This window comes from Pyrgilauda ruficollis, unplaced genomic scaffold (genome assembly GCF_017590135.1).
Source record: "Pyrgilauda ruficollis isolate IOZ18807 unplaced genomic scaffold, ASM1759013v1 scaffold21, whole genome shotgun sequence".
NCBI classification, from domain to species: Eukaryota; Metazoa; Chordata; class Aves; order Passeriformes; family Passeridae; genus Pyrgilauda; species Pyrgilauda ruficollis.
Genome location: NW_024520318.1, coordinates 5030665 through 5057369, shown reverse-complemented (window position 1 = coordinate 5057369; position 26705 = coordinate 5030665). Strand labels below are relative to the sequence as shown.

General features: G+C 36.9%; 1 protein-coding gene across 2 annotated transcripts in view; it reads right to left on the bottom strand.

Moving 5' to 3' along the window:
* The window catches only part of NLGN1 (neuroligin 1), a 305959-nt gene that overhangs the window by 168035 nt on the left and 111219 nt on the right, over positions 1 to 26705 (bottom strand). For both annotated transcript variants that reach the window (XM_041467801.1, XM_041467802.1), the window contains one exon: positions 19849 to 20001. In XM_041467801.1, the coding sequence (XP_041323735.1) occupies positions 19849 to 20001 (153 nt within the window). The remainder of the gene's footprint in view (positions 1 to 19848; positions 20002 to 26705) is intronic.

The following is a 26705-nucleotide window of genomic DNA, read 5'->3' as shown; positions in this document are numbered from 1 at the left end:
TGGTGTGACACATCAAGTACATACCAAGTGTTGCTACATAATAATTGTAACTTGTGTGTGTGCCTGCATATATGCACATATAGGAACATATAAAACCCTATATTCAAGTACAAAGACATTTCTTGTGGTCAGCAAGAGTCACTGTGGTCAGAGGAGTCACTGTCTTCCTTACAGGACTCTTTCTGTGACTGATCTAACTAAGTATAATATTGCACACACAGTGATTCCTCTACAGAAAATAATTCTCAGTATTTAGAGAACTTTCTCTCTTATCATCTGGAGAAGTTTCTGATTTCTTCTTTTACATATGAGCTAAACAACAACAAAAAAAAAAAAAGGTTTTGAGATCAGCCATACTTTCTCCCATTAGAGAAACAATAGACTGGCATTCCTTGAAAAAATCTCCACCTACACAGGTTTTATGAAAGATGTTTTCCAAACCCAGTGCAGTCAGTGTCTCAGGGTGTATTTAGCTGAATATATTTAGCATCACATCACACTGACTGTTTAGGAGATTATGACATTTGGGCTCACTTTTCTTGCTGATTAGTAAAGCAATTTTTCATATTTCCTTATATTTCCTCATTTTTCCCTGTTGTTTGATAAATATTGATACTCTTAGACTCTCAGGCTCTGATGTGGCAAACGTATCCCCACGACTGCAATTAACTGAGGTGAAACAAACTGGACCACTCACTGAGAAAAATATGCATGCACTTAAAAACTTGATGAGTACTTCAGCTAAAGAACATTGCATCAATTTTAGGCAACAGCCTTATTTCAGCAACATCTTTGATGCCCAAAACCTGCTTGAAGATACACTTGATAACACATCCCATTGTTTCCTACAGTTTCTCTCACTGTTTAGCATGGGATTGAAAGCTGCGTGCTACATTTTATTTTCATAGTCTCATATACAAATTTTCACACATAAAGATTAGAATAGAATAGATCAAAATATATCTGATTTTTTACAGAGGTTTAAAAGCTCATTTTACAAGAATATAGTGTTACTGATACACTTTCCTGCATAGAGCATCAGCCAGTATCAAGGGAAGCACGATGATATTCTGTAACAGTTTAATTTTCCAAGTAAATATAGAAATATTTTCTTGTGGTGTAACAGCAAAATCAAGCAAAAAAAACGACCCCAAAACCCAACAAAAAAAAAAAACCAGCCATACAGAATCAACAGCAAAATCAAGCAAAAAAAAACCACCCCAAAACCCAACAAAAAAAAACCTGCCATACAGAATGTCAGAATGTTCCCAGATGCCTAAAATATGAGAATTGCAAAATCAACAAACTTTTGTGTAAGATAAAACAAGTAAAATAATTTGGGACATCTGTAGCTGCAAACACTAGTGGGAATAGCAGACAGCCTACTTGATCGCAGTTACTCCCAAAACCTGGTTGTGTTATACATGCAGTTACCCAGTAACTCTGGGTGACTATTGTTACCAATATTATTGGGTATTACTATTATTGGGTCACATTTTACCTTAAATGCCCCAGCTGCTCTCACAAAATTTGGTCCCACCTTAACCAGAAGCCAAACCAGTGTCCTGCCCCGTGCCCAGTGTGAGATCTGCACTGTGGCTTTGCCCTGATGAAAAGAACTTGTCCTTCAGGCTTGGTTAGAAACTTAAACAGCTGCTTTGTTTCAAAATCCTCTGAGAAATCTAACTTTAGCATGAATAGAATGTCAAAAAAACGTCAACAAAAGCTGTCTCCCTCTAGAAAGGATCTTTTGGAACAACCTGTGGTTGCACTGCAGTTCAGTAGTTCACAGCTATCTGCAGGAGCACTTTGTACCTCCACTTTGAGGAGGCTGGAGTCCCATAGGGAACTATTCTTTTTTCCAGTATATTTGACATGTTCAGCTGTTAGTGCTCATTATGGTCATTATGAGTTATTACTGCTCATTATGCTGTTAGGCAGATGACACCTAGATTTACTGAGCTGATGCTGATGGGGGTGGAAGAACTTTTCTTCTCAGGTACAGATCTTCTTCTATAATCAAAAAGAAGAGCTAAAAATGGTTGAGATGAGAGGAAGAAAAGGAGGCATTGAAAGAAACACCACACTTTCAAACCAAAACCAGTGACATCAAAGCCACATCTGCCACTGAGTGTCATGTATACACAGCCCTGTTACATTCATCTCCCTCTGTTTGTCTCTAGGAACCAAATAGCTCAGAAACAACAATGAATCTAAGTTAAATTAAAGAATAATTCCATTATTACTGTTCTATTTCCTCTGCTCCATCACTCATGCAATACACACATCACTTTGGCCACTTACTTTACTGATAAAATTTTAGGTAGCCTTATGCATTGCAATTTAATTATTCTCTAAAGCAAAAATAGAAATACTGGCATAGTCATTTTCTGAAAATATTACCAAAAGCTGTACAGCAACAGGACTCCATGGAAAAACTACTCAATTGCAAATTTGCTTTTTCCATTTCCCGTTAATACAAATCAGATTCAAATCTAGAGTCTGGAAAAAAGTAGAAGAAAAGGTCAGACCCATAAAAACTTAATAGTTTAAACTGCTTAAATAAGTTATCAAGTCACTTTTTTCAACTCATTATTTACTTTTTATTTTTCATTCAAATCATTATTTACTTTTTAAAGACTTTGATGAGCTATTCAGCAGAGGGCGGAGAATACATTACTTGCTGTGATATTTGATTTTGGGGTGTTTTTTTATGTGAAGAACAAGAGGTTAAGCTTCCTGAAAACCAAATGGATCATGATGCCAGATCTTTGATCTCTCTTCTTATACTAGATGTAAGGGTACAGTAAATTCTGGCTTCCAGATTGACACAGGTCCTTTATTGACTTCCCTGTGTGTCACACAATTCTCAGAGCACTCCAGCTCCTTGACAAGAAGCCCTGGAAGGGAATCTCTGAGGGTGTGTGCTGCTACAAGAGCTTTGAGTGTTGTGCACTCACTGGTGTAAAGTGCCTTGGACTGGCTGGAGGATCAAGGGAAGGGAAAATGCCACCACCACCTGCTCTTTGGTGTAAAACCAGAGAGAAGTGGGCAATTATCATTCCCCTCCTGGGTTGCACTCAGCTGTGCACAGGCAGCAGCCAGGCCAGGGCTCCCTGGCTGAGGGACAAAGCAAATGCCATGGAGATGAAAAGTGTGGGATGAGATAAATTATCTTAATCTCCCTGTTTCATCCCAGGAAACAAATATTTGGACTGTACATAGATACAGTATTGGAAGTCTCGGAGGCATAAGCTCCATCAATCTCTCCATAATGAATCAAAGAGAAAGTCATTAATTAATTAGTCAGGTATAATTAACAAACAGATAAATAGCATACAGTGGCATTTCTGCAATCCAGAGTAGTTTTAGCAATCTGGGTATTTCCAGTATTGTATCTTCTGCTTGGAAATAATTGTAAAGGACAGTAAAAAAAATTTTTTTTTTTTTTTTTTTTACGAGATAAATCAAGCCAGAAAGGCTTGATATCCCAGCATTGTGTTACAACATGCCAGCTCAAACTTATGGCATATCAAATCTTTCCCACTAGTCAAATTTTCAGTGGTGGAAATCTCTAAAGAGAAAAAAAAAAAAAAGGGATAAATATGCAGATCCTTCAACCTCTAACAGATTGAAATGGAATTGTTCTGTCAAGAACAACAGCATGTATCTGCTTTATGTTGTTATCATTGTGACAGGAGGAATGTAACTTTTAAATAAATATAAATAAATATATATTCTGACTTAATTTCCTAATCATTGATGAAGGAATTCTCTGAATAGCTTTTTGTTTCTGACTCACCATTGCCTGATGGCTAATCCTTCCCAATAAATATAATCTACTGCTTTATGATCAAGAATTTTATTGCCAGATGTCAGGAATGCAGTGGACAATTACATCACACTATAAATATGGGGCTTTATCCAACACCATTAAAATTAATGAGTTTTTATTGCCTGAAATTTGCTAGAATCAAGGACATAATTAAAAGATATGGTCGCACTTTTAAGCACAATCTATGCATTTGTGATAACCCTATTCACAGTATGTAATAGTGTGACTATATTGTACATAAAAAGGTCAGTAGGAGGTAGTTTTCATTGGAAAAAAAAAAAGTTGTTTTCAATATTTGGGTTTTGTTTACTTAAAAAAAAATTGTACTATTGTGATCCAGTAAAATGCTAAAATGGCTTAAGATAATCAAGAATAAGTGTCCTTATAATTACTAATATTTATTGCACAACTGATATGTCAGCCAAATATTGGTCAAGTGGAAATCACACTTTTTCCTGCACTGAGATTCCAAGGGGAAAAATATTTACTTTTCTAATTTCCTTCAGAATAAACCTTCATTATTTTCTGTGTTGTATTCCCCAAGAGTCAGACTGGATAAAAATCTCTTCCATGCTAATTTTACCCAGGTAAGCAACCTAACTGCAATCAGCAGAACTACTCATATTTGTAGTTAATCAGGACCAACAAAAATCATAGAGGCTATAAACCCACAAAAACTATTTTAGCAACAAAGGCCAGGCACACCAAAAGAAAGGAAACATCAAACCTATGATTTTTAGAGTCTAGATTTTCCCCTGTACTCTTTCTGTCTATCCTGCTCTTGAGATAGTCTTGACTTTATCTCAGACTCTCCTCTTCTTCAGGCTGATGTGAGACTGTGGAGCAAAGTGCAAATCACAGAATATTTAAGGTTGGAAAAGACTTCCAGGATCATCAGATCCAACCATTAACCCAGCCCTGCTGTTCTCACTTGGCCAAATCTCCAGTGCCACAGCTCCACCTCCTTTTGAACCGTTCCAGGACAGGAACGGCACAGCTTCACATCTGAGAGCACAGTTAGTTGTGCTTGGAAAATACCAGAGAAACCAAAAAAACTTAAAAAGAAATAGACATCTTTCTGAAGGAATGAATGAGGAGGAGAAAATGGAAGCTGGGACTGTCCTGAGCAGGACCAGGAGTTGGACTTTGGGTCCTTGTGGGTCCCTTCCAGCTCAGGATATTCAATGTTTCTGTGGAATCATAAGGCAGAACAGTTTGGTGCAATAGGAAAAGCAATCTTGTCTAACTGAAATAAGAGCAGCACTGATTTTGTTCTTTTTCACATAACCTACAATTTCACTCCTGGTTTTAAACAATTTCATATATTTTTAGTATTTTTAGGATCTTTAAAGTTGCTCAATATTTGGTGCAAATCCATTCCTATAGTGCTATTTGTTAAAGATCAGAGAACTTTAAAGAAAACTTTAGCACATGTTTAAAGTTGCTTTAAATCACACAAATTGCTAAAACTCCTACATTCTCTCTTTCCATCCTTTAGTGCCAATGTTTGCTAGCATGGCATAGAAAAAGGAATTGTGAATTTTATAGCACAGCAAACAAGTGATTGTTTGTCCTGCTGGGTGTTAGTTCTGACCCAGGTAGCAGTGTTTTATAGTCTGTAGATCAAAGGGCAGCTTACCCATCCAAATCACATTTCAGCTTTGTTTATTACTCTCTTAACCTTTCATCTGTGCTTTACACAGTGCTGAGAAATATAAATATAAAAAATGTTCAGAAAGCCCTGTTTCAGTGACTCATCTTTACTTCTTTACTTATCATAGTATAACAAGCTCTTTGCTCTTCTTAAAACTCTTCCATCTTTAAAACTCCTATAATATTCCTTCTAAAAAATGAATGACTTAATATACAAAATACATTTTCAGCTTTCAGAAAAAGTTCTTCAACTTGTTTGATTCACCTTAGAAACACTGCTGTCTAAAGAGTCAATAATATTGAAAAGACTTAATGAAATAATAAGGTTTGTCACTAGCCTTGGGTTATATTTTTTTGTAGTCTTTTAAAACTAAAATTTTGGAGGGGAGGATTTTTTTAAGGAGATGCAGCAAATAATATCAGATATATGTGAACACTCTCAAGGGAAAACAAACCCATTTATCAGTTGCATTCTTACAGAGAAATCCTCAAAGATGTCTCTAAAACAGATTTCTGGGTTCTGCAAGTTGTTAAGCACAGGATATTTAACCTCATTTTTGCAACTGCTTAATTCCAAAACATTTCACTACTTGGATTTACTGAGAAGCTGCTTTTAAAAGTACCTTCAACCTGCTTCATTCATGTCAATTGCAGCAAGCTATTAGCTGTAATTGGCAATATAATTTTTTTTTCCTTTTTGCTGCTTTTAGTGTATGATCAGCTTCCAAAAAGTAAGGTTTTAGAATTTCACTAATGTACCCTAAGCGATGTATTCATCCATAGCCCAGGCAAATTTTACTTAAGAAATTGGTCTTTATCAAAATGTGATTTTTCAATATGCATCAAGAGATGTGAAAAAATGCATCCTCAGGAATTGCCAAATTGTCTGGAAAAGGAACAGTGAGACAAGTGACAGCACAGAAGAAACACTCTGGCGTGACAAAAACAAAGAAAAACCCAGGATGCAGGTGGTTGGGTGCTGAACCTAAATAAAAGGCACCAAAGTAAACCAAGCTGACATCCAGATTACACTGGATCCTTTCCTAAAAGGAAAAAAAGACAAAGAAGGGAGAGAAAATGTAGCCTTCCATTCTCTTATAACTTCCAAGCAATCTTTAGGATTCCTTAAAATCAGAAGCTCCATTCCCGAAAACCCAAATTCCAGCAGAGAAACCTACAACATAAGACTGGGCATGATCTAGCCTGTGACCATTTGATTCCTACTCACCTCCACCCCCCTGCTCAAGTCCAGGGAAATGCTGCAGTAAGGGCAGGGTTTACCAAAAGGCCTGGGAAGGCTTAGGTGTGAAAAAGTTTCTGCACCTCTGCTCTGGGCACAAGCCTGGTTAAGTTTTCAGGATCATTATCTCTCACTGCCAGGCTGTCAAAACAGAGCCAGTTTTCTCCATTGGGATGGTGGAATAAATAATCCCTCCTGTGCCCATGAGCCACAGGCTGAAACCTTAGCTCATGTGAGTAGATGATACATCAAAAATAGGTAGTAGTGTGGTTATTGCTTTGCAGAAAAGTTTGGGTTTTTTTTTTTTTTTTTTGCCTAAGACAATTATAATGGGATAATTCATTTCAGGCAAGTCCAGACTATGCAGAGAGAAGGTTTAATAAGATATTCAGTGTTAAAAAAAAAAAAAAAAGAAAAAGATAAAGAAATATAAAAGATAATCAGGTGTTAAAAGACCAGGTAGATGTCTAGGGAATGATTAATCTGCTCCCTCACAGTACTCGGGACCCACTGCTCTGCCTTAGCATCGCAGAATCACAGCCTCAGGGTAGCTGGGACCTGTGGGGACTTCAGTTCACCTCCTCCTCTGCTGGACCAGGGTCAGTCAACCAGGTTACTCAGGGTTTGAGTATCTCCATGCACTGGAGATTCCCCAGCCTCTCTGGCCTACCTGATTCAGCATCTGACCACCCTCAGAATAAACAAGGTTTTTATTTTTGGACTTTCCTCTATATGTGGTGCCCACTGCCACTTGTCCTTTTGCTGGATGGCACCAAGGGTCTGAGTTTGTTTGTTTAAATCTTCCTCATTCTCTATAAACTCACACTGAAGCCAGTGAAAGCCACACCCCTTCACCTGCTTGTTTTAATTTCCTTTGGCTTTTTGCATCTTGCTGGCTTGGCAGAGAGAAGTTAAGAAGCAGGTTCTGAATATGTTTCTGCTGGGTTCTGCAACTTTGCAGGATGATTTTAACAACTAACTGTTGGCACACATTGATCACCACAAGTAATTCTGTTTCTTTCAGTGAGATTGATTGTCTTTACCTAAATCATAGAGATCTCCTGGGACAAAACACTGAGAAACTGCAGAGAATGTGATGGGAAAAGCTTTTAAAGGACTAAAAAGTTTAAGCAGCAGAAAATGAAGAGCTCATGTAAATGAAAAGCACAATCTCATGACAAAAGCTCTCATCTGTACAGTCACACAAAGGAACATATCTACTTCCATCATCCAAATGCCAGCATTCAGTCATTAATGGGAAATAAACCCTCTCCGGCTCATTTTTCAAAATTGTTTTGTTGGAGTGCTGTAAGGGAACCACAGAAAAGCAGAGCAAGGCTCACACACCTGAATGCAATATCCAGAATTTTTCAGAGCCTTTCTGGAACACTGCAGACTTCAGCAGTGATGAGCCACTGAGGTGCTTACGGGAATGGGAGTAAGAGAGAGAAACGTGGAGCCAGATTTCCTTGGTGCTCCAGGCAGCAGAATCAAAACCTGCACCTCCTTCAGAGACACTGCACCAGGCAGTTCTTCTACAGATGCAAAACCTTGTCTGTACAAACATAATATTTCCTGTTTGTGCTTGGTCCTGGTAAGAATAGATCAGGTTCTAGCAAAGCTGATGGTTCCTAATGACAGCTGCTCACCTCCACCTTGCAAGAGGACCAGCTCTGTGATAGCCTGGAGCTGGATCTGGTTGCAAGGCAACATTGTCTGCAAGAGAAGGGCTTTTTCAATGTCTTTAAGATGATCCATATTTTTTTTCTAAACTTCAGCTGTGTCTTTGATACACTACAGCCAAGCAATGATATTTTTTTGTTCATAATTTGCACATCTCAAGAAAAGGAAAAAAAAGGTTAAAAATGAGAATTTATTCTTCATCATACTTTTTCAATATTATCAGTTCCACAACACCTACTGAATACACTCCTGTTTGTAAATTTGTTTGTACACAGCACTTTCAAAAGAAACCTATCAACAAGAACATCCGCTGCCATGACTGAATTTGAACCAGAGATCAAAACACTACTTATGAAATATTTATAAAAGAAACCAGCCAAAAACTATATAGAACTTTCAAAGGATAAAAAAGTAACATTATGCACTTATGAGGGGGAAAGGAAAAGAAATATGTGCATTGTTTTAAAGTAATTTAAGAATGGAACTTTAAATTGAAATTGTGATCACTACTTCTACAGCATCTACCTAGAAAAACTGTAAAGATGAAATTCAGGCACTTCCACAGATGTTCAATTTTGTTGTTGCTGGAAAATGCAGGTAATATCTTGTATTTTTCAATAGCATTTTTAAAGCATGTCCTTAGCTAGAGGGAACCCACATTAGAAAAGCTCTGTGCTAGCAAGGTAGTTGTCAAGTGATTCCTTTGTTATCAGAAAGAAAATAAATGAAATGAGGAGTACCTTTCCATTTTAAGTTATCTTTAATAGCAATTCAAGAACCTAATGATAATCAAAATCCAAACAATGTGCATCCAAACAGCTACCAGTTACAATGACAGGAAAAACTCAACGATGAAAGGGGCTTTAAGCTTTGAACACGCAGGCTGTGCAAGCCCATGAAGTATCAAAGGAGAAAATTTTAAGTAATAAAATCATAGAATGGTTTGCATTGGAACGAGTCTTAAATATAATTTAGTTCAATCCCCTGCCATGGGCAGGAACACCTTCCACTATCCCAGGTTGCTCCAAGCACCATCCAACCTGTCCATGGACACTCCCAGGGGTCCAGGGGCACCCACAGTTTCTCTGGGAGCCTGTGCCAGGGCCTCACCACCCTCACAGGGGAGGAATTTTTTTTCTGATGTCTGATATAAACCTACTCTCAGTTTGAGGCCATTCCCCCTTGTTCTCTTATTCCAGGCCCTTGTGAAAACTCCCTCTCCATTTTTGCAGCTCATTCAGGTGGTGGGAGGCCACAATTAGGTCACTCTGAAGGCTTCAGAGTTGAAGGCTGAGCAAACCCAATTCTTTCAGTCTTTCCCCATAGGAAAGGTAAATTATCAGAAAAAAAAATGGTGGAAAGAAAGTTAATACTCCTCTTAATGTGAACATTTCCCTTTCAGTCCACCATAATTTAGCCATCCTTGTTAAGAACTATATAATGGCAAAAGGAAAATATTTAGGGAACATTTTTCAAGAGGCACGTAATAATGAAGTGAGTAATTATAACATCCCCAGGGTGCTCAGGAGTGCATTTTACAGGGTCATTAATATGGTTCATGGGTAGCTGAAAGCACATGGCCTTTGGCCCCACAGCACACAGGGGGCCCAGTGAAGGACACCCCGTGGTGTCACTGCTTCAGTGAAGCCTCGCAGATGAAACGCAAACCCATCTCCAGGGGAGGCACAGCATTTTCCTGGAGCTGAAAGGAAAATTTCAGTCACAGAAGCAAAGAAATTAATGTGTGATAAACTACACCAACAAGTAGAGATGGGAACGAACATTTTGGGAAGAAATTAATTTCCCTATGTGTTTCCTGTTGGAAGCAGTGAGACGTCATAAATAAGTGCCTACCAAACTCAAGGGATGTTGAAACCTAAGTAAACAAAACAGCTTGGGGATATGTTTGCCTAATCTTTTTGAAATTATTTGGTGCTATATAGTGCTCTGCCTCCTTTCTTTTAATATTTTGTGCTTCTGTAGTGAACAATTCATTCTTCAGTAGGAAAATAAACAGTAAAGAAATTTGTCAGCATACCTATGGCAATTTAAGATCTCTCAACCCAAGTCCTGGTGGAAAGCCTTGAGGAAATGAACAAATTATAATGACTAAGGGATATTTCATTAAAAAAAAAAAATCCAAGATCTGACAAAAAATACAGCAAAAATTATTTTTAAAATCAGTAGAATTCTTGAGTGCATAGTGAGTCTCCCATACAATGGTTGCTCAACTCTCTTTCATTCTATTTCATTAGGATCTTGAAAAAATAGTGAGAAATTACTGCAGAACGAAAAATGCAGTAAGATTTATTTCTCATGCAATAAACCCCCTGAAACATGGAGGATATATTTCAAATTCTTAATTAAAATGTGTAAGTGATAACAAAAAATGCCAGTAAGATTTATTTCTCAAGCAATAAACCCCCTGAAACATGAGGATATATTTCAAATTCTTAATTAAAATGTGTAAGTGATCTTTAAATTATAATGACTAAGGGATATTTCATTAAAAAAAAAAAATCCAAGATCTGACAAAAAATACAGCAAAAATTATTTTTAAAATCAGTAGAATTCTTGAGTGCATAGTGAGTCTCCCATACAATGGTTGCTCAACTCTCTTTCATTCTATTTCATTAGGATCTTGAAAAAATAGTGAGAAATTACTGCAGAACAACAAAAAATGCCAGTAAGATTTATTTCTCAAGCAATAAACCCCCTGAAACATGAGGATATATTTCAAATTCTTAATTAAAATGTGTAAGTGATCTTTCTTTTCTCAAAAATATTTTTAGCTTGCAACATATACAACACAAGATATATTCAAAATACTTTTACAAATGCATTAGTATCTAGTATTTATATTTGCTGGAAGGCAATTTTCATACTTTGCTTAACAAGGGATATCCACCAATATACAACATTTCCTCTGGCCTTTCAGAGACCTTCATGCAGCAGTTTTTCATGCAATGATGTATGCAAATGCAGTTTTTGCCAAAATAATATTTATTTGCCAGTACATCCTGGGAAATAAGAAATCAGTGTATCAAACAACAGTCTTCTATATATTCTCCATTAGAAGGTAATGCAAATTGCAACATTTTTACTGTAGTATTTTCTGTGTTGGCTGAGTCAGGCATTTACACATGGATCACAGATTAAATAGAAGAAAAAATTTAGGACTCTCTCTCTTGCCAGTACTGCTGCCAAGAGAGTTTTGTACCTCTAGATCTATTGTTCACATTACTCTTTATAACCATTAAAAAGTGCTGCTACAACCTTAAAATACAGATCTTGTTCAACTGACTCAAAAATATCATGAGGTACTACATCAAGGAAGTATCAGAATAATATTTGATCTAGTACCCATATATGTAAACTAATTTGCACACGAAAAAACCCATAAAGTGAGGAATTTTATGCAACTGAAATGTGTGAAAAATGAGAGCAATATTTGCAATGGAAATCCCTGTCAAGTTATCTTTTGCTTCCAAAGCCCCACAGTATACAGAAGTGCTTAATTTAAGCTTCAGAAAACTATTTTAATATATGTAATTAAATGCTGTCAACTGGGAATTCAGAAATATTCTACCTACTTGTCTTGCTACTTCTACCATAAATGTTGAAAGTATTTTCATTCACTTTTTTTTCTGAGCATGAATTACAGCTGCATAAAACTCAGGAGTGCAGAGTTCTCGACCCACCAAGGCTGGGCACAGACCTGACTTGGCTGCTGAGCTGCAGAGTATTTCTTAATGTCTTCCTGCTTGGGTTGAAAAACAGAATATTGGGAACTCAGAGGATTACTTCTGTTTGGGTATGCTGTGCAGTGAGATACAAATTGCATAAAAATCCCAATTTATCCCCACCTCTTGGCTTACAGTCAGACAGATCCTTTCCTGGGAAGTTTGGCATCCTGGCAAAGGCAGAGCAGCCTAAATTCTGTTTGCTTCTAAGGATGGGGCCCAATGTGACTCCCCAAGAAGTCTCCCATCCCATCACAAGAAAACCAAAGGCTTAGGATACTGTATAGTGAAAAATACAGGTACTGCTTCACAGCTCAAACATTAAGAATACAGTAGATTTAAGGTTTTGCATGGGGATCAGTGATGGTGCAAAAGTAATTTGGTCAGATATTACTTGGAGCAAAGTGAAGGTAGTTACATACAGCTAGATGATAAAAATTACAAATAGCATCATGTAGGATAATAGGGTCAAAGATTTTGACTATTTTTTTCTGAGGCTGTAAGGTATTTATAACTTGTCTTTAGTGAGTGTTTTTTCCTTCCTATTTTGCAAATATTATCATGCTGAAGTTTATTCTGCTCTCAAAGATAAATCTGCTATTTAGAAAAACTGGGATACTTTTATTATATGATTAAATATTGATGAAGGAAGTTTATCTTACCAAAAAATAATTTTTCTTGACAGAAATGACACAAACTGTTCTTATGCCAAAATGAATAGTTTTAAAGTTTGTTATTTGTTATTTTTCTGTTTACCAAAAAAGATGTCTTGAACATCAGAATAAACATGTTATTTAAAATGTACCTGTACCAAGATAGAAACCTATTCAATGGCAAATAAAATTATGTCTTTGTGCCCTAAAAAACAGAGAAACTGGTGTGTGTGTATGTACCTATCCAAGCAGGTGGATAATGTCAATTGGCTGTGCTAGAAAAAGCACAACTAGAAAAGAAATAGTTCATTTCAAGAGTGCACTATTTATTCAGGGTTTCCTTTTCATAAATATCTTGCCTGCTGTGCTTTGCAGTTGACCCTTTAAAGATCTCTAGTCAGTAACCCATTGTTTACCTCACATCCATTTTGTCATTTTGGTGGTACAGACCCAAGTGTGGAAATCTCCCTTTCTCTGCCCCACTGCATACCCCACCTCCCTTTGGCTGGCACTAACTCACCAAAAAAACCCCACTAAAAAGTCATTAATGACAGCAGGTCTGAGATTTGAATGCTAATTCTATTAATGGGCCTGCGAAATTAGGACACTGCAAATCTAGATGAGCCGTGCTTGGGCCTCCTGCAAACTGGGCTGCCCTGAGGTTACCTGCTATATTAAATAAGAATTGTCTAATACATTTTTAGAATTCTAAGGATTTGTAAATCAGCTCCTGTGAAGTACAGCACCAGGGGGAATAGATAACTGCAGTACGATCTCTATCTTAACTCCTTCTCTTTATCTAGAATCAAATTCATTTGGAGGGCTTCATACCAGGACTCTGTGATGCCCCAGGCTAAGGTGGGATCAGATCAGGCCTTCTGGACACCTTCTCTACTGTGCAACCCTAAAATATTAAAATTTTCATTTATATCGAAAGGGAAACTGTTATGAAACTGCCAGGGATCCCTAAAATTATTTGTAGATTAACATTCCCTGCATGTACTTGCACTTCAGAAAACTTGAATGATTTTTGACTGCACATTTTGATGTGTTTTGCTATTAATTTTCCATCTTTACTTTCAATGTAATGTACTTTTAATTAGGCAATAATATATAATCTTCTGCTCATCTATCACTTTTACTCCAACATCTTAGGAAATGGATAATAGAGAAGAGGCTCATCAGAGACCCTTTAGAGGTGCAGCAAAGCTGGAATAAAATGCCATCTCCTGACAGTACCTTTAAGGTTTCATAAAAAGATAATGGATGTGCTTGTCACCAAAGCCAATGATCAAACATTTTCCCACTTTTACTGGATATTAAATTGTGAACTATAAAAGAAAACCCCACAGTCTAAGCAATGTAGGGGAAAGAGTCATTGTATATTTTTTATCTCTTTTGATATCTAACTAACATAAACCTTCTTATTGCACTGTTACTTTCACTGAATAGCCACTATGCCATGAGATGCTTACTTTTACTGAAGTGAAAAGGCTTCTTTTCAGGAGAGACAACTCTCCAGGTTGCAGAAAAAGAACATAATAGGCTATATTTGGAAAAAAAATTTAAGTGAAACAAAACACTAGTTCATCACAATATCTTTATAAAGTTGATCAAAGCTTTTTAATCTCATCTGAAGAAACTTTTGAAAGTGTTATATCTAAATGTTGAACATTATTTTGAATCATAATTTTAATCCTCTTTTTAATATTTTCAGTAGTGTTACCATGCTGTCAAAATAAAGAGCAAGGCAGTAAAAAAACCCCATCCAAACTATGTGATGGAGACAATACAAAATAAATCATTACCAAAATTAGGGTAAATCAAATTAATAAATTTGAAAAATCAGAGTAACAGTGAAAAAAGCAGATCTAGTTTGAAAACAATGGGGAAAAATGATGGTATGTTATTCTATTTAAGAAGATAAAAATTTTAAAACAAAACAAGACAGTACCTTCCAGTCAATCCCAATGGATTAGACTCCTGAAATAAGCAGGTATTTCCAAGTTGCACTGAAGTAGCTTTCATTATCATATATTCTCATCTCTGTGACCTGCAAATGGTCAGCTGATAATTCTTCATGAAAGGTTCACCAGGCTGCATCCTGGAATTGCCATAGTACTGCTGCACATAAACTTGCTCATAAAGGAAAGGTTGTGCCTTATTTTTCTGGCCTGTTGGGAATGTGCAGCTCTTTGCTGAGAGCAGGATGGATGAGGGCAGAAATTCTGGGCTTGGCAGAGGTTGCCCAGCACTTACTGCAGGGCTGTGTCCTTGTATTTCATGCACCTCTTTGGCCAATAACAGGTTGCAGCTGCACAGCAGCAAATGGGTGTTCAGACCTGAGGTATTTTCCTCATGTATTCAGACATGTAGCAACAAAACTTTTTATGGCAGAATAAGACTCATCCTCTGTCACTAATTTATCCATAAAGCTCCAACAGTCGCTACAAAAGTTAAGAAAGGGCTTTTGTGGCAGTGTTTTTCTCTTTGTTCTGTTTTCCGTCACTAATGTGTGTTTTATTTGGCCTGAATGCTGCTGCCCAGCACAGCTGGCTCACACAACACACTACTAAAAAATAGAATTTTGGGCTGGAAAACACAACAGAATTCTAAGAACAGCTCTTCTCAGAAGCAGTTCTGTGCAGGAGGAGCAAATACCTTTCCAGTGCACTCGTTCATCACATCACTTCAAATTATGGGCAGCCAGGCTCTGTCACAAGGGGATGCCCTGCACTGAGGAGCCCCAGTGATTTCAGTGCAGTTATTTGGGAAATAATGTACTGAGTAATGCTATCAGAGCTTTCAGTCTGCTGCAGTGACTTTACTTGCATCATTAAAAGTACCAACTGGAAAAAAAAAAAAAATGGAAGTGGTGGAACACCTGGATAAGTGTTTTCTATTCAGTAATCCCAGACAATACTCTCAAACTAGAGGGTGACAGTATTAATGCAAGGCTAAATGACAGTAATGGTTCCTATACCCCCCCCTCAACAGGGAAAATTTCATATAATTAAAGAATGTATAATGAGGACAATATGACTCATGGGTGTGCTACCATTTGAACATGAATTTTGGTCTAAAAGTTTAGGGTGTTTGCCTTCCCAAGGCAGACATTGTGAATGCCTAGCAGAAAATACAAAATACAGACCATTTTTCCTTTTTATTTATTACCTTTGATCCAGATCCTTGGAATGACAATTTACTGTTTCTGTAGGGGCAACCACTGCTTCTTAAAGAGGAAAAAATGAGACATTTAAAGCAGTGCTCAAACTAGAGATTTCTCTAAGCCATTATTCCTTCCCCCTGTTCAGTTTGTGAGCTTCAGTACAAATTCTTTTTTTTCTATTAAAGTTCTATTAAAGTCCTGTGGCTTAAAGATAACCAAAATTTAAAGCAGTGCTCAAACTTGAGATTTCTCTAAGCCATTATTCTTTCCCCTGTTCAGTTTGTGAGCTTCAATACAAATTCCTTTTTTCTATTAAAGTTCTATTAAAGTCCTGTGGCTTAAAGATAACCAAGAACAAAGAGTATAAATTAATAAAATGAAGAAACAAATTCCCAGTTAGCATAAACCAGCTCTCTCCTTTCTCTCCACTATTGAAATTGAAAGCAGTAGTAGCCAGTGGTGACCCAAAGCATTCTCCTTCTGTAAATAAACCTTTCATAAGAAAAAACACAGAAAACAGCACTGGCAGTATTAAATCTGTCCATCATGATCTTTTCTGGATGTTGAATAGACTCCTTTATAAATCTTTTCCATCTTCTTAATGAAAATTAAATAAAACACTCCTGCTTTTTACCAGGTGGATATATATTGAGTCAACATTTGATATCTCCTATCAGCTGAGTTTAAAAACCAAATTTGTTTTCATATGTGTCCTTTCCCAAAAAGAAGCCATAAAGATATATCTGCACTGTCCTTCAAGGCTGTTAGACTGCTTCTGCAGTGTTCCTTCTTGGTGAAATTGCTTGCACAAGACTTGCATTCAGAAAGAATCTAAAGAAGACATAGTGTGTTTCCAATGGCTTCTTATTCAGTAGTCCCTAATTTCCCAGGACAAGCAGTTCTCTTTTCCATCAGCTTTATCTAAGGACAGTTTCTAACAGACTTTCATCCTCAGACTTGTTTCAAAGACAAAATTGGGCCAGGGGACTCGCCAGGGCTTTGGGTTTTTGTTGGATTGTTTGGTTAATGTTTGGCTTTTGTTTTTATTTTTATTTTAGAGGCACTTGCTCCATAATTCTTTAATTTTTTGTTTTCTCTTCACCAAATGGATTTCACTTTTAAGCATTTTCTAACTTATTTAAAAGTAAATCTTTACATCTCCAAAAAACGCAGCTCCTCAAGGAGATTAGTCCATAAAACAAGGGATCTTTCAGAATAAACAGGAAATTAATCTGAACTGCACCAAAAGCTGTCTGCTGTGGACTTAATAGAAGTACTGTGAGGAACCTAATATCAAAACACATCCCCAGTCCCATCACAATTGGTCTGGAAGAAGATGTTACTATTTCAGCTCTAAACATTTATTGAATGATAATGATTTATCAGTTTATTTGTTTAAGAAAAGTCAACATCTTGGTGAAATGATGGCAGATGACTCACAGAGATCACCTGTATAAGAATACCTATCCACAAAATTCTGATACAAGAAACCAGATCAATAAAGGTCATATGAAAGGGAGAGAACAGACCTTATTTCATCCCCACGTCTTCTCATGTGATTAATAATTTCTTAAATTTTCCTTCTGCCTGTAAAGCCAGGTATTTCACACAGTGATGAAGGAATATCCAGGTATCCCACCGGCACCAGTCAGTGGAGCTGGACTCTCCTTGTGGGATAGGATCAGGAAAGGGAAGCTGAGAATTTTTTCCCTATGCTTTTGTAAATCCATACCTTAATGTGACTGCAAAGGGAAACATTCTGCTGGAACAAGGAGGAACAGGAGTTTCAAAATATGAAAAAGTTAAAAGCTGATATCTACTATGATTCTGCACAGTCCTACTCTGATGGTATCTGTAGATTAGAAAACAAGGAAAAGCAGGAAAAATTTAAACTGCTCAGACTTTCTTTTCTGATTGTTGCTCTGTTTCTCCACTACCTATTTAATCATACATCATCATTTTTTATGTAATACATGACAGGCATTGCAGCAAATACAGTAGATGTGTATGACTTCTACATAAACAGCATTGGTTTTGCTGAGAAAACCCTGCACACTTTTTGTGGGGTTTGCAGAACATCCTATCAAGTATTCATACCAATCACTGGATTCTGCTGTGAATTTCAGAGGTTTTACTGTAATAGGTCCCACTTAAAATAAAATCAGCTCTTTGACCCTTGAGGCTCAGTAAAGACCATGAAACCCAAAGAATCACAATGAACAAAAATGAAATCCTCCTAAGCTGATGAGATGTTAACTGTGGGTTACCTCAGTGATCAGCGTTAATTTACAAGTGCAAAAACCATTATCATCAACAAAGGTATATTAATTTTCATCTTTCAAGAAACTACCCCTTTTAAACACTGCAATTACTAATGACTTAGGAATCAGACTAAATAATATACAAAAATAAACAACCCTTTCAGATAATAGATACTTTCTTTTATACTGGCATATAACACAGAGAAATATTGTTTGAGACATCAAAGACAGGCACTGGTGCAAAACTGAAATGTTGATCAGAGGCAAAGGTATCAGATTATTAACTTCTGTACTAATACGTGTCCAGGACTTTAAGTCATCACATAATTAGAAAACAGGAGGAAGAAAACCATACAAAATACCAAAACTTACTAAAAGTGTTACATCACAAATGAAACCTCCAGTACCAAGGAAATAAATCCAGACAATAATAGTTATGATCTCTCTGGAAATCATTCAGTCCCTTGTAAAACACAATCACAGCAGACTAAATTCAAAATCTACAGTTAAAATCCATTCCATCCTCCTGAAATGAGGATGTCAAATTTTTAACAACAATTAAACTGTTGGAAGAAAATTACCCAGATGAGCAAAGCAGAGCCAATGCACTTGGGGACTGAGTTAACCAAATTCAAAACACCAAGAACAGGGCAATGACAAAAACCAACAACCCAAAAGTAAAGCAGAGTAGCAGACACTTGAAAATAAAATTGACTGGTCTTCAGAATAAAGTTTCTGCTGTTACAGATGTTACAGGGAATACCCTCACACCTATGGAAGTAGTCTGAATTTACTGTTCTGATCTCCATTATATCCCAGGACCCAAACCCTGCTGTCAGGAGTCTTAGCATGCAATAGTTTGGTAGAGTATGCAGAGGAATCCCCTACCAATCATATTGTCTCAAGAGCTGATGGACTTGTATGTGACTATTCTGAGAAAATAGCAGAGTAATTTTTTTTCCATAAATACAAGGTACCAGGGGAAGACCACACACCAACAGCATGACTACATTCTATGGAATGTATTTGAAACAATAAAAGTAACTCTTTCATTCTCTAATTCATTATCTGGAAAGAAATACTGGATGTACTTGAATGACACCCATACCACTCCTCAAAACCACAATGAAGTTCAAAACAGGCAAAAAGATGTTTTCATAACATTCTTCATTTTTTCAAAGCATGAAAAAATCATGGTAATTAAAAGTTAGTCTCTTTCATTCCAATAGAAAACCCTACCCTCTATGGCTTAAAAGATTTTAAAAAATTAATTTACCCGTCTATGAATTAAAGCATCAGTTTTATTCACAGAAACAAAACAAAACAAAACAAACAAACAAAAAAAAAAGGAAAATTAAAAAGAGAGAAACTCTTCAGCCTGGACAGCCCAGCAATGGGAATACCTGTTTCATGCAGCATGACAGCAGGCTCTTCCAGAAAATACCTGCAATGTCTTTATATCTCATCCCCAGCATACAAACCTTATATTTGACAAAGAAAATTTAAAAATACTTCTCGTCTCTCTTCTGCCTTTTTTAAAGTACATTCTCACATATAATATGAATTGCATTGCAGATAGCAGGGATTAGTGGAAAGCTGAAAGCTTCTTACCAAGTACCCCAAGGCGATAGTTGACTGTGATGACTATCACATTCCCATAACTTGCTAGAACACTGCCATCATATAAATTTCCAGTGCCTTCCATGTAGGACCCTCCGTGAATATACACCATCACAGGCTTAGGTCCCCCACTGTCCCGAATGTCTGGAAAAAATATTAAGACACATTTTATCTCAAGAAAGCACCAAAGAAGATACATGCAATATTTTAATTTTTTTTTTAATTTTCTTAGTGAGGTTATTTTTTCTTGAAGTGTTTCTCAAGCAACATCTTTTACATAAGGAAATGGGCAGGTGGGCACAAGTGCTTGTTTGTGGCTTGCTCGTTAACTAAAATTCCTATTTTTGAAACACTCTGAAAAGCAGAAAGGAACTGAAAATGGTAACACATTTGCTCAAATGCAGTGAGGCATTGCCCTGATTCTGACCCTGCTGAATTGGGTGTCTTCTATGAAATGTCTACTAACATAAGAGTGAGCTCATTTTGGCTGAACACTTCTGAAAGCTCAGTGCAACTTGCTGTTCTCTTAGCTAAAGGAAATACAACATATTAGGATAAACACGATTTCTGCTCTTACATAAAAGAGTTGATTTCTTCCTGTCCACTAATTTGTAAAAGGGGTGTAAAAACAGCTGTCTTTGGATGGGTCTGCAGTTTGAGTTCAAAAAGTACTTGAAAGTTGTTTAGCGCTTCGTCCTTGAATTGAGATTATTGATAACTTCAGCATAGCCTGAAGTTTAAGGTGCATAGATACTTCTTGGTTTCCTAAATCATTAAAAGGTCTGAATATTTGAAAAAATAACTGCCTGAAACGGTACTGAAAAATCCCCACCCTGTATTAAAAAAAAAATAAAAAATTGCAAGACTATCAAAAGTGACATCAAAGGCAGGGAACAGTTTTAAAATGTTAGAAACTCTGCCATTCTCTCTGACAAAAAAATTAGATATTGTCACTGTGTTTTGAGTTTGGATTTAGGTATCCCTCCACCCCCAAACAGTCCTATTTGCAAACAGATGCATCTACTCAGAATAAAATTCTGAATATTTGAACAGTGTTACTCCTCTTGAGGAGAATTGTTCCTGAGTACCAATTCAAAACAGTTAGTACGGACTGATATGTTTTTAAAAGTTAGGTGTTTTCTGTTGGACAGGAAATAAATCAGCTTAGGTGTAAATTTAAGCTCTTACATCTGATTAAATTGCATTTTGTTCTGAATTACTGGGTGCCTGAGTCTCTTCCACCACCCAAATCATAATACGGCATAATAGTCACTCAAAATCAAAAAAAGCCAATAGCAAGAGAGCATAGGAAAATTTCCCAGTGATGAACTGTTCTGAACATTCTGATTCAAAACCACTTTTTTTTTTGTCATTATGACAGTATTCAAGTAACTCCTCTGATTGCTTCCTTCAGCGTTTGAAGAAACCTCAGATGTATTGTTTATTCCTTTGATTTGGAAGGATCTTAGTTTAGAAGCTTTCAAGGGAGCTCTCTGCAGAACTGCTGGAATTGTTTCTGAAGCACTGTAAGAATAGGTGGGGGCAGCTACACTAAAACCCTGCTTTTGGAATTAGTTGAAAAACAGCAGCACAGATGTTTCTCTTTATAAAAAGCCAACTGCTACTATTACTTTGATATTGATTCTGATTTGAAGAAAATGCCAGAACAGGCAAGATCAGAAATTGGACCTTCAATATTGGAAGTGCTAGAAAAATCACTTATTCAAGACCAAAACGATGATGAAAGGTTGTGCATGAAATTGCTTGTATTGCTCTCCTTGATTGTGCTTTTAGTGAGGGCTTTCCAACATACAACTTTCAGAGTGTAAAGCTGGAGAGATTATTTATCTTCACTGTCTATAGGATGGTTTATGAGCTTCTCAGGCTTAAAATCTACACTGAAGAAAGAATCTTTCCAAATTCATATACTGTTTCTAGTAGATGCTTGTTCTTAGACTATGCTGCCTTTTTTTTTTTTGATACAAATATGGAAGCAATAATAAATTATTAATCTGAAATCACTGTGTGACTGTTCCCAGCAGAAATTGTACACAGTTAATTGTATGCTTGATGGTAACACAGGGGGAATCTGTCTCAGAATTCTCCTTTAATTAAAATTACATAGAATTACAGAGCACCAACTGTGAACAGCAATGAAATATCGGTATCACTGGCCTGTATATCTGGAAAATAATATTGGAATATTTGGAAAAGAATGAGTGTCCTTTATCTGAGAAAGGAAGCACATATTCATGAATAAAAATCTCATATATAAGGAAGTTATTCTTTGAGTAATTTCTGTCTCTACAGTACTGTTATTTTCTACTGCTAATATCCTTGTGAAGATTACAGATCAGATAGATAAGGGAAGGCCAGTTTGCAGCTCTGCCTCTGTGCCATGTCAGAGCAATTGACATGCAGAACGAATTTTCCTCATGCTGCTTTGCCAAAGCCATCAGTCACAAGAGGAATCCCTCACACAAAAGGGAAACTCTCCCTCTGAGTGTCTTGGGCAGAGATCTAGAACTCTGCTGGGGACATCAGCCAGGGTATGCAGCATTCAGCAAGGCTGGTGGCACTTTGGGCTGTGGGTTATACAAAGCTGTGGAGCTCCTCATGGGAAAAATAAAGATCACTGCATTTTGGTCAGAGATTTCATATCAGTTTCAGTCTACAGCCAGGAATATTTGAAAGGTGCAAATATTCAGCTGGGAGAGTGTTGTTTAAGTACACAAGTTATTAGCAACTCAGGTTATTAAATTATAAGATCGAAGGAAGAGAGCAAAAAATTCAGACTGTAATCAAGAATCGATTCCCACTTTAAAATGTTCCTCCATGAAAAAAAACTCTCATTCTTTAAAACTAAAATGGAGGAAGAATTAAGATAACACTCTGTCAGGAGAACACTTTTGTGTATTGGTACGAAAGTGGCAGAAAGATGCAGCTTTCAAAAGTGATTATTGAAGTTAAGTGTCCAACTCAATGAAGTAAAAAATTTATATTTCTGGCACTCAGGTACATTTCAAAACCTGACCATAAATGATACATCCTTCTTTTTTTCCTTCAGGCTGGTGTCAGTCCTTTTTATGCATGTGCTGGAGTGATCTCAGGACACTGTAGTTACACTTTCATATTCAGATTAATAGTTATTCATGGATGCAGATTAATAGTTATTATGTTTGTACCTCATTCTGAACCTGAAGACTTTAGGTGTAAATGTGGCATTTCTGCCAAGGGTAGATTTATAGACTGACTTAATTTAGTTGTGTTCTGCATTTTTGTTGCTTTTTATTAAGTGTTGCTTTAATTAAAAACAGACACATTCATCTTTTCAAAGACATATGCAAGGATAGCACCGTTAAAAATCCTTCTCAAATTCAACTCATTTCTGGTTTCAGTCGCACATAAGATCATTTTTGAATGCTGTGATTTGTTTGGCTTTAAATAGCTAGTTCATAAAACATCTAAATAGATCTTACTGTACAACAGAGAATAACCTTATTTATATTACATATACATTAACTTTCTTGTAATTATTTCTATTATTCATTCTCGTCTCTACCTTTCTAATGTTTGTTTCATCTACTTTTTATGTCTCATCTTAATTGCGTTGCAGACAATTTAGGAATGGGGCTGACTTTTATTCTATGTTTGTTTCATTACACAACAGGGAACCAGGTCTGACTGTGAATATCAGTCACAATTGTCATATATAACAAAACATAATTATAGCTTCAGTCATTCAAAACTGCTGTGAATTGGCCATGTGACTTAACAAGCATAATTTGCAGGGAACAACCAAAATGGGAAAGGAAAAAAAAAGCCTACCTTAAGAAAACTTCACAGAAAAAGATAATTAGTTTAGCACCAATGTCACAAGCATTGCTTTTCTAGATGGCATAAAAAATTGTGACAGCTTGATGCAGATTGTTAAGTAAATCTTGGGTTTTGAACAGGAAACAAGACTAGAACAGTGGAAAACTTTCAGACTGGTTAGTGCAAAACCTGTGTGTGCCCTCCATAGGATGTTATGTGGATATGTGTGTAACTCTTCCATGAGCTTTTATAGAAAATATTTAAGTAGAGCATGGTACCAATCAGTACTACTCTTAATAATTTTAAAGCCTTTTAACAGCATTTGACCTTTCAGTTTGAATCCATCAGATGCCTTATAGATGCACTACCACTTAATAAACTAGTGCACTTATTCCTAATATGAAAACATCCATTAATGCCACATTTTTAAAATTATACATAAAACTAGATATCCTGAGACTATTAAAGTAACTATAGAGCTTTTGTCAGGAGTTTTAGATATGTTTTCTATTTTAAAATACAGCCTGCATCCATCAGGCTTCAGACAAATAGAATTCTCTCCCTTTGTTTGTTTTCCTGCCTGTCAAACCACGGGATCATTTTGTGCACTCTCAAACCCTTAACTACTTTCACCTGAAAATTACTTGAGATCCTGATGGAGGACTATATGAATGTTATCCTAGCATGAAAAAGGCCAAAGCTTTTACAGGTAAACATCTGGAGCAGATTCCCATTAGAGTAGGACCTCAATAGCCAGGTAAGCAGTCATTTTAAATTATTGAAGGATGATGGTTAGAACTGCAAAAGCTGACAGACTCTTCACTATGCAAGCAATGCTTGGCAGTGCTGAAAGTAAAATGAAGCCCTAAAGAGGTACTTAAATTAAAGGTCTGTCAGAATTTTATCATGCATGTTTTCAAGTATTAATAACATCATCACAAAAATTTGACACAATTTGAACAGAGTGTCTGTGTGTAAAGGGAAAATATAATCAGCACAATTTAATGTGCAAGTGGCATTGGAAGCTGTACTTTGGAGAGGAAATCAGGGAGCTAACATGGATGGGTGACAGGAGGAGAAGGAATCATGAATTTGGCTATGTGCATCAGTCAACAAGCTCACCAAAGTGGTGAGATCTGTTCCCCCAGCCTGGCTGGCTCTCACTGAGGGCTGTAATCAAGGCTGGAGCATGTGGTTGCCTTGCAGGGCAGACAAACGTGTTCTGCTGTTTGCTGACCTCCCAAGTCCAAAAACGTGCAACCACTGCCAGACAGAGAGTGCTGCTGCTCCTCTTTCTTACCATGACAGCTGAAGGCAGATTGAATGCCAAATCTGGCATCCCAGAGTATTTTAGTACCAATGGGGTGAAAGGGGGTTTGGAGAGCCTCAACTCTGCAAGGTGCTCCTTCACACCAATGGCACTGCAGTCTGTTCAGCATAACAGGGGATTTGTAGATGAGTTCTGCATCATTAGCAACTTAAAATTTAAATTGTTTTTTGACTTTTTTGATTTAAAATATGCTCTGGACCAAGAACTTCTGTCAATGAAGTCCAATAGCCCATACAAGACAGAGCACCAGACTAAATTATCAGAATCATCACAGTTACAGCCTGTGAGCAAACAGCAGCATCTGTTCCTAATCTGTCTCCTTTTCCACAGGAGAAATTGAAAGGCAGGAGGGAAGAGCAGAAGCATCTATCAACTGCAGTGCAGACCCCATTTCTGAGGCTTGTGCTCTCAGCAGCAGACATGGTGTCTGCCTTCCTCAGGCTCAGCATCTGTACTCTTCCTTTCTAAAAATGGAATAGTAGCATTCCTGTATTGCAGGGGGATGCTGTGAGGCTGAATGCATTAAAAACTGAGAGATGCTCAAACAGCTCTGGGGACTAAATAGGGATTTAAGATTTACAGATTGATGCACCAGGCAAGGTGTGTATGATAGAGCAGTGGATGAGAATTCATTTCTGAGCAATCCTTGATGGATATTTCATACAACATTCACTACTTAGAAGTCCAGTTCTGATCCCAGAGTGCACTGGCTGGTTAATGGCTTGTGTTGCCATATTTTAGGTCATGCTTAGGATTTTAGTGGGCAGGAACTAAGGGTGCATAAGAGTCACTGATTTTTATTACTTATTAAATTTTTGCCAAATTAAATTATTACCTGACCAAAATTAAGACTAAGACAAGGCAATAAGATTAAAATATTTTACTTTTTAAAACAAAGCCTTGTTTCCAGACTGGGGATGCTACACTTTGTGTAACTGCTGAGAAATTTGAAGGTAAATCTTGCATCTACACTAGATATTGCACGCCTGCAGGTCAGCAAATGGGCAAATCCACCACTGCTATAAAGAGGGAAAGCCCCAGTGCTCACTGGTTGAAAATGCTTTTGTCATTCTTGTTTTTGGTGCCTGCTCAAGTTGTTCAATATTTACTGAAAACAGGTAAGCAATAGAAGTGTAGGAATGAAAGGGTTAAACAGAAAGAATAATGAATCCAGACTAGGGAAAAAAGGCATTTTTATGATTTCTGACTTTTCACACTCACAGACTTTGAAAACACCTTCATTTTTTCAACGGCAAATTTGCAGATCATTAGCTGGTAATGTGCACTACTGCCTTTGGGTCTTTTGAAAACAAAAATGAAAAATGATCTAATTAAGCCTGGTCTACTGGTTGCAGCACATACCAGAGATCCAAGTTTGATTGCTGAATGCAGTGCTTGTCCTGGCAAGGTTTGGACCACAACACTGTAGTAGTGGCATGCAGCAGCTGATGGGAGTAGGATTATTGAACAGTGTTTTAAAGGGAAATCTTCTAATCAAACTCAGATATTTGAGTGGCGCAACACAAAATCCTCTCCAGATGTTTGCTACAAGAAGCTGCTATGGAAAAACTCTCTTCAGAAAGATATAATACAATAAATAACATGAGATCTATGGATTTTTGGATGGATTTTTTGACCATCCTGGGCATTTTAGAAATCACTGGGCCTTGTTTACATAACATGGACTCTATGGATATCTGAT